This window comes from Apium graveolens, chromosome 9 (assembly GCF_009905375.1).
Source record: "Apium graveolens cultivar Ventura chromosome 9, ASM990537v1, whole genome shotgun sequence".
Taxonomy (NCBI): domain Eukaryota; kingdom Viridiplantae; phylum Streptophyta; class Magnoliopsida; order Apiales; family Apiaceae; genus Apium; species Apium graveolens.
Window position 1 is genome coordinate 219,154,889 of NC_133655.1, and position 9,312 is coordinate 219,164,200.

Genomic DNA, 9,312 nt, shown 5'->3' on the forward strand with positions numbered 1-9,312 from the left:
CTTATCTCTTCTTTGTTTTGAAAATCAAACCCGTTAGATTTGTGTGTATAAATACACATCTTGTTTTTCAGATTCAATAAGAGTGCTTATTTCATGTTCTATCTTTATTCTCTGAAAAAATCTTCTTATTTCATTCTCTTGAATATTCTATCAAAGAAGAAGACACATCTCATGTTTTCAGATTACACCTAATGATTTCATGTTCTATCTTTATTATCTGAAACACCATTCTTATTTTATATCTCTTGAATATCCAGTCAAACAAGAAACCTAGTTTGAGTTGTAATATTTCATTGTTATCTATTGCGTGTATTCATATCAACTTTGTGCCGGGTTGTGGCAAACTTGATTTCAAAGTATAGCAAGGTAGCTAGAAGGCTAAGGAATAACATTGGGCTAGGTAGCAAGGTAGCTTGGGAAAGGGTTTCTTTCAGGTGCTATATTTGTAATCAAGGAAAAGACTGTAAGTTTTTTTATTAAAGTTGATATAATACATTCTCTATGCTAGTTGGCATGGGGACTTGGATGTAGGCCATAGACTAGGTGTAGGGGCCGAATCAAGTGAAAAACTTCTGGTGTTTTTACTTTTCAGTTTTCAGCATTCTGCATTTTAATTAATGTTATTTACTTTCTGCAGTTAAAAGAGACTGTCCCATACCGTGTCTCATTTGTAAAGGGACTGTCCCATTTGCATAAGAGACTGTCCCATTTGCCATGACAGTTAAAATATAATATTATCTATGGAGCCGTGAATTTCAAGGCTTATATATTTCGCTGTGCAAAAACCAACTGGTGCCTTTGCGTTTCTGTGCAACTATTCTATGTGTTCGTTATGCATGCAATTATAGGAGCAGATGCAGCATACGTACACGTAAAAGAAAATGTTACTATTGGTATATATGTATAGTTATACAAGTATATCAACTGGAAACTGAGAGAGAAAAGCAGACATATGCTCGTCAAAAGACTTACTGATTTTATTAACTAATTAACATTACATTATAAACAGAAAGACTCCTAAACAAAGTAAACCAGTAACTAGAACATGATTATCACAAACTCCTAACAGAACTTTATCTCTATTGATTTATTCAACGATGCTACACAGTTGATAACTACTGCATAACAGACCTAGACATGTAAAGAACCAGACAAGAACCATGTACGTGGCATGTACGTTTGAGATTAAATTCCAACATTCCCCCCTTTAATCTCAAACCTTAGTCACCAGATTCTTAACACCGAGTAAATGACGCATCTTCTCAAACTTGATTGTTGCCAGTGCTTTTGTCATAATATCTGCACGTTGACAGCTACTGCTTACATGTTTCAGAATCACATCACCCCGTTCCACACACTCCCTGATAAAATGAAAGCGTATATCTATATATTTGCTCCGGCCATGAAACATGGGATTCTTAGCAAGATCAATGGCTGATTTATTATCAATACATAAGACAACTGGACCTATATGTTCAGAAGTTATCTGACTCAACAAGTTTCGGAGCCAAACTCCTTGACATGCTGCCGCTGTAGCAGCCATGAATTCCGCCTCACAAGACGACAAGGCAACGCACCTTTGTTTCTGAGATACCCATGTTATAATGCTTTCGTTTAGATAGTAAACCATACCTCATGTGCTCCGTCTATCTTCCAACTGCCCTCCCAAGTCACTATCGGAAAACCCTGTCAAGATATTGTTGCCACTGTCTTTCGAATAAATTAAACCATAATGTGTCGTTCCTTTTACGTATCTCATTATCCTCTTGACAGCATTCAGATGCAATCTTGTTGGCCTCTCCATATATCTGCTAGTAATTCCCACCGAATATGCAATATCGGGGCGGGTGTGGACTAAATAACGTAAACCACCAATCATGCTTCTGGAGCGATCGGGCCACATAAGTCTGCATGAACCAGTTCGAGTACCTTTTTGGCGTTGTAGTTAGCTTTGCTTGGAATTTGCTTTCTAGTCTGCTTTGACATAAGACACCCATTGCATGCTCCCTTTGGCTGTTGTACAGTTGGCATTCCCGTCACCATATTTTCTCTGGTCATTAGTGACATAGCTTGATAGTTAATATGTCCAAGACGTGTATGCCACAACTTGGACACCTCTTCAACCTTAGACATCAAGTAAGCCTGTTTGTCCGTCTTAATGACTATCTTGTACAAACGATTCGACGACCGTTTTACCTTCATAAGTAACCGCTCCTCTTTATCAAAAACCCACAAAAAATCTCCTCTAAGAACAACTCTATTACCATCCTCTGACAATTGGTCGAGGCTCACAATATTGTTTTTCAAACTAGGAATAAAGTACACATCGCGTAAAGCTCTTTCTTCCCCATTCTTACAGATCATCATCACAGTTCCCTTTCCCACTATTTCAACAGTCGATCCGTCTCCAAATCTAACTTGTCCAGTTATACTTTCATTGAGATCAGCAAATTTTGTCCTGGAGCCAGTCATGTGATTGCTTGCTCTATTATCAAGATACCACACACACGAATCACTCACCTTCTCCTCTTTTGTTGTCAACAGGACAGATACATTATTCTTCTCCTCAATAATTTTCTTATATGATGTAGCCTTATCAAGTTTTGCCAATAACAGAGCTGGTTCGTCATCATCCACTAATGCCATATTAGCTTCCTGTCTTTGTTCTCGCATCTTCCTCGGTCTTCTACACTCTGCAGCTATGTGTCCATAGTTGTGACAATTGTAACATTTAATTTTACTTTTGTCACGACTTCCTCGACCCCTGTAGTTCGACAGTCCCTCGTTATTCGAACGTTTTAGCCACTCCTCCTTGGTAAGTAACAGTTTATTATCTTCATTTTCTCGTTTTTCCCACTCTTCTTTTGTAAGTAACAACTGACTCTCATTTGTTTCTGTCCTACCCTTTATGCGTTCCTCATGTGCCTTGAGAGATCCTACGGCTTCCTCCACGGACATTGTTTCAAGATTTCCAAATTGTTCCATAGTGGACGTAATTTGCAGAAATCTTGAAGGCACTGCTCGTAGAAATTTTTTTACAACATACGCCTCTTCCATTTCCTCCCCCAAGGCTCTGATATTTGTCACCAAACCATTCATTCTCAGATGGAAATCATCAATTTGTTCACTTTCTTTCATACTTAACGCCTCAAACTCGGATTTCAATGTTTGAATCCGAGCCTTCTTAACCCGATCAGCTCCCTGACACAAAGTCTTTATCGCTTCCTAAACATCCTTTGCCGTTTGCTTCTCTGCAATTGACAACAAGACTTCTTCTGGTATACCTTGATAAATCATGGCCATGGCTACCTTGTCACTCTTCTCTTCGACAGGAGTCTTTGGGTCATTCTGTTCAACGGCAGTCCAAACTCCTTGTGCCTGCATGAACACCTTCATCTTAAGAGCCCAAGCCGTGTAATTGCTTTTTGCCAGCATTGGGTAACTCAAGCCTATGGAGCCTCCTTTTACCTTATTAACATCCATCGCCTGTGCCTTTGACATTCACCCAGAACTTCTCGCTCTGATACCAAGTATTGGTATATATGTATAGTTATACAAGTATATCAACTGGAAACTGAGAGAGAAAAGCAGACATATGCTCGTCAAAAGACTTACTGATTTTATTAACTAATTAACATTACATTATAAACAGAAAGACTCCTAAACAAAGTAAACCAGTAACTAGAACATGATTATCACAAACTCCTAACAGAACTTTATCTCTATTGATTTATTCAACGATGCTAGATAACTACTGCATAACAGACCTAGACATGTAAAGAACCAGACAAGAACCATGTACGTGGCATGTATGTTTGAGATTAAATTCCAACAGTTACTACTCCTGCATGTAGATGTAGTAGTATTTAATTAGAAAAGGGGCCTGGTATTTCAGAATTGCCAGGGTAGGATTATGACTAGGTCTGCGAGTCGTTGTCGCCATTAAAGTATTTGTTGGGAGTTCCTGGATTTGAAAATGGGCTTCACCGGCACTTCTAGAAAGCGATGCATGTGCTGTGCTCATAAATCTTCTTTGGTATATGTCATTTTTCTTCGCACAAAACTAAGTCCACTCCTGATCATTATATCACTCTTATATGGTGATTTGATTTCTTATTTGATCGCCAAACTGGAATTCGGCTATATCTTGATCATTTGCAATGATCAATTTAATTTTCTTAACAAATGATTAAACTCTTTCATATATAGTATATGATTTGATTCTGTGAACTAATTTGAGGTATGCTGTTATGTACAGAGCTGTCAAACTAGATGTCAAAATGTTATAATATGGAATTTGGATCGGCTATGCCTTAATGGAAATGGACCTATCAGTAAAAACATTTCATAATGTTACAATTTGCTAGTGGTATATTATAAATTTTAAATTTTCAATTGTATTAATTTTTTCCAATGTTACCTATCTTAGAATGCTTGACAAAATATCTAAAATATATTGATTTTCGGTTAGTACCCAAAATGATCCACACTATGTTTCAGTACCCGAAATACCCACCGATCACTACACTACAAGAAATTAGAACAATTTATGACCGAATTAATACAAAAAATCTGTCGCAATTGCTCATTTGTCATAAATATGAGTCACAAGTTTTTATTTTTGTCACAAATTGTTATAACTTATGAGTTACGACGGAATGCTTAAATATCCGTTACAATGTTTCGTACCAAAATTTTATAAAATGATATTTTAATGGAAATTTGAAGAAAAAAATAAATTACTTTTTATGTTACTACATCTCCAATGGTTGACACCCTTCGAGTGATGCCAATTTTGACACATAATGAAAAATAATTATATTTTATATTACCTCTCTCCCGTATCATTTTTAACACTTTTCTTTCAAAAAACACTTCAATCATTGACATACTAATATGTCAACTTTATTAATTCAATAAAAAAAATATATAATATAATTATATTAGAGAAATATTATTTTATTCATTATTTGGATTACAAATAAAATTAGCAACACTACTTTATGGGATGCCAAATTTTGACATCTAATTAAGTATCACATGCCAACTCATTTGACACCCCATTAATATCATTCAATTCTAATAAAGTGTTAATAAGGGTATCAAGCCCCATCATCTCATGTGCTAAGTTCTTGTAAGTATTTCATTTTTTAAACTTTTATAAATAATACATATTTTTAATATACATATTCACTATTTACTGTGACAAGATACATAATTCGATTACCCTAAAAAATAAATAAATATATTCAAGATGCGTATTTTTTATACATCTTAAAAATAGGTCACGCATAGCAAACCTGTGTAATTGATGACATTTTGGTCGACAGTTTCGCAGACAGATATTTTGAACAAGGGACCCTCGAACACTTGGTGTTTTGGTTTTGAATTCTATCCTAATTGTTAATTAAATTAATGAAGATATTGTTGTAAAAACATAATGGTAAAGAAGGCGATAAAAGTGAGAGTAATAATATCCGTGGTCATCGTATTAGCACACATTGATTTTTCGATTTTATTTGAATTTGATATTTAATGATTCAAATTTTATCAATTTCTATACCATTTAAGAATTTTTGCGCTATCTTGCCCCCACAACCGAAAGAATTCCTCTCCCCCACACAACTAAGGTTACGTGAGATGCAACCATCAAATCCTTGGGGAGTCTCCTTGTGGAAGCTAATAAAACCACCTTTTGCTTGAGCACTTTGAAAAATTTAAACTAGCCTTTGTTTTATAAATGCCTATTGTCTTGTCCTTTATATTGACAGTAGATTTTTATAAACACAGTAGTCACTTGTCTGCCACTTTGCCTAGACTGTCATTTTGTTTTGCTTTCATTTTTTTTAGATAACAAGGCAAGAAAGACATAAGGTTACAAGAAAAAAGAAGTCTATGTTCTGCTCAATGTTAATCAGGGGTAAAAGAGTTAAAGAGAAATATTTACCCTTTAGTTTGTTGTTTTTGTATCAAGTCAGTGATCATATGCATCTATTTTTCTAGAACTCGATCATGAGTCGTCCTTGGAGCAACTATATCGTCAAAGAATATATTGCACGAGCTAAGAAGCTAGTACTAGTAAGAAAAGTAGACAACTAATAAACATTTTAGGATTATGCTATTCCTATTTGATGTAATATCAGGGTCAAAGCTCATACCATCAACATGCAATGCCGGGGCTAGCCTCATGTTAGATCTATCCTTTTCCGTATATGATCTTCCTGAATATGTTTGATTTATTTAGGATAATATGTTATTGTTCCACAACAGACATTTCATCCTCAACTTTTATAAAATTGTAGTCTGCAGGTTTTGATTACCATGCTTTTGTGTTTCAGTAATATGCTTAATCTAGAAACTTGCTAGTTTTTTTATTCAAAAGGCTCCACATGTAACACTCACACTTGTCATTATCTTGATGCAATTGATAACTTAATCATGTTCTTGGTGATGCTATTGCAGAAACAATGGTACTTCTCACCACATGCTTTCCATTAATCTCATTCCAGCTTAAATATCCATAGTTACCAATATAATCACTCTCTGGACTAAGACTGAGATCAATGGTGACTGTCAAGTTGAACTCTGCAGTGCTGTACTTTCCTGAAAATGAGATTGTTGATGGCTGCACAACGAGACTCATACCTGTAGAAGGAGTATTAATGACAGCTCGATAAGAAGCACTTGTATCAACCGTGTTAGTTAAGACTCTATTGAAGGTGTAACTAGCAGTTTTGGTGTTGTTGAGGATGACTATAAAAGAAGGATAGTTAAGATCAAGAGTTGAATTTTCACATGAAAAATCAGTTCTTCGGGCAAAAAGCATGATCTCGTCTCTTGTGTAGTTCATGGCACATAGGTAACTAATGTAGTCTTCAGGTTTTATGTCATAGACAAGACCAGGATCCATGGCCTTGTTGGGGTTCACATGTCCTGCACCATAGTCAAGTGGAGTACCAGCTACTCCGGTTGTCATGTCTATGATCGCACCATTGCTGTTGTCAAATATGTCAGCAGTTGTCATCATTGCAGATCTAATAGCAGCTGAGCTCCAGTCCCGGTGTGTGGCTTTCAGTAATGCAGCAATACCTACTATATGGGGAGAGGACATGGATGTTCCGGACAAAAGTGTATAATCTGTGAGCAAATAATCATAGTCTCCGATTATGGCAGATCCTCTGTTTGGTGCCCATGCAGCCAATATATCAACTCCTGGTGCCAATATATCAGGCTTTAGGATCCATGGAGACCTTTCGTCAGGACCTCGTGATGAAAAAAATGCAACCTGGGGTGCTGGCTTTGTACCCAATTTAGTTCCTTGGAACTTTACGCTCACTGTTGGATCATCTGTACGGATTAAGTAGTCCTTTACAAGCTGACCATATTTCTGATTCATGACAACGTATGGCAAATTAAAATCCTGAGGGGTTAAAAATTGAGCATCATCTGAAATGTAAATAGCACCAGCTGCTCCGGTTCTGTTCATCTCAAACAGTGGATCCGCATCTCCATTAGGGTCATTACTGAAATCGCAGAAGATGTACTTTCCTTCTACCTCTTTAGGTTCTAAAGAATAGGAATCACAAACTTCCTTGCTTTTATTTCCGTGTCCATAATAAATAGGTACCCTGGACACCAACAAGTTTTCAGGATATATTGATTTTCCACTTACACGGACAGTACCCTCACCAAGAGTTACATCTGCTCTGAATTCTCTGTCTACAGTCCCCGCACCAACAGCTGTGATCCACGGAGCTCCATTGAGGACAGTGTAACCATGAGGACCTCCATTGCCACCAGAACATGCCACAAAAATTCCTTTCTCCATTGCTGCAAAAGCTCCCAGTGCAATTGGATTTTCATAAAAGGGTGTCGTCTCAAAAAAGCCCAAGGACAAGGACATGAGATCAACACCATCTTCAATGGCTTTATCCATACCAGCCAATGTGTCACTTGCAGCTGCATCATATGAGCTGTTAGAGAACAACACTTTGTACATGGCCAGCCTAGCCTTAGGTGCAATACCGCTAGCTGTTCCCTTTGCATAACCAAAGTAATCAGCAAATGGTGCACGGTTTCCAGCTGCAGTGGATGATGTATGTGTCCCATGGCCCTCAAAATCCCTCGGAGAATCGTAGTCATCAGATTTTGATATGTTCATTTCCCTCTTCATCCCTTTACTAAAAGAACGCGCTCCAATAAGTTTGTTGTTACAATTCGAAGAGTTAAAATCATCACCAGTTTCACAAGTACCACGCCAGCGAGAAGGGACAGGGGACATACCATGATCACTGAAACTTCTACTTTCTGGCCATATCCCAGTGTCAATTATGCCTATAATCATATCATCACCAAAACCAGAAGTTGGCCATAGTCCACCATGTTTTTTGAGGCCTAAAAATACCGGAGTATGAGTTGTGTGACGATGTCCAAATGATTCATTAAATGTAGCAAGATGACCAGACATTCCCCGTAGTTGTTCAACATGTTTGTTTGAGAGAACCGCACTGAAGCCATCCATGACATGATTGTAGGTATATAGATGTGTTGGAGAAATGCCATCGTTTTCGAGAGACGAGAGGGTGGACATGTACCAGCTATGTTGCGTTGAGAATAGTGCTGGCATCATCGATTTGTCCATGTGGATAATGTAGGTTTTGTAATCATCGACTGCTGAGCAGAAAACGATCATTAGGACGAAGAGTACCAATGGAAATAGAAGTGGTGACTTGGTCACTGTTAATCCTTCCATCATAAGGAAGCTTCAGATAATCTCTCTTGTATGTACTGCTTCTAACTTAAGGCTCTGAAGTCATATATTTATAGTACACACTTGATACAGAACTTACCTCTTTTCCAATGTTTTACAGAAACTAGGAAGTGTGAGAGAGATAAGCAGGTGTTACAAGATGATGGTGACATACCAACTAGCTGCTGAGAATCTTAGGTGAGCCTACTATATTTTACAACAATGACAGAATCTTGTGCTGCCGAAATAGTGCTAACAATTATTCATTAAGTTTAGCACTCGTCTGCCATCATGCCTTGTAATTTAGATTTACTAAATCAAGGCGTAAAAAACCATTCAATTAGCTAAAAAGACTCGTATAAAACCATTCTGGATACTTTTACTTTTTTGGATTTAGGCCTCATTTGTTTATAGCTGAATATTACTCAATGAAGGCTCTCATTTGTTTAAAAAATTTATCACACCGAAAAAATCATATTTCACTGGATCATTTACACGAAATTTTGTAACTAAGCCATTCAAATAAAGTGAGGCAGGTATCCTTATCATCTCCTATTCTCCTC

At 37.1% G+C, this 9,312-nt stretch overlaps 1 protein-coding gene across 1 annotated transcript; it reads right to left on the reverse strand.

Annotated features, from left to right (window-relative positions):
• Nucleotides 1-6,211: 6,211 nt before the first annotated feature.
• On the reverse strand, nt 6,212-8,767 carry LOC141686736 (subtilisin-like protease SBT3). Its single transcript, XM_074491785.1, has one exon. The coding sequence runs from the start codon at nt 8,753-8,755 to the stop codon at nt 6,437-6,439; it is 2,319 nt and encodes a 772-aa protein (XP_074347886.1). The 5' UTR covers nt 8,756-8,767; the 3' UTR covers nt 6,212-6,436.
• Between the last annotated feature and the right edge of the window lie 545 nt (nt 8,768-9,312).

Excerpts from the sequence above, each read along its gene's own strand:
- LOC141686736 (XM_074491785.1), bottom strand. The coding sequence starts at position 8,755 with ATGATGGAAGGATTAACAGTGACCAAGTCACCACTTCTATTTCCATTG.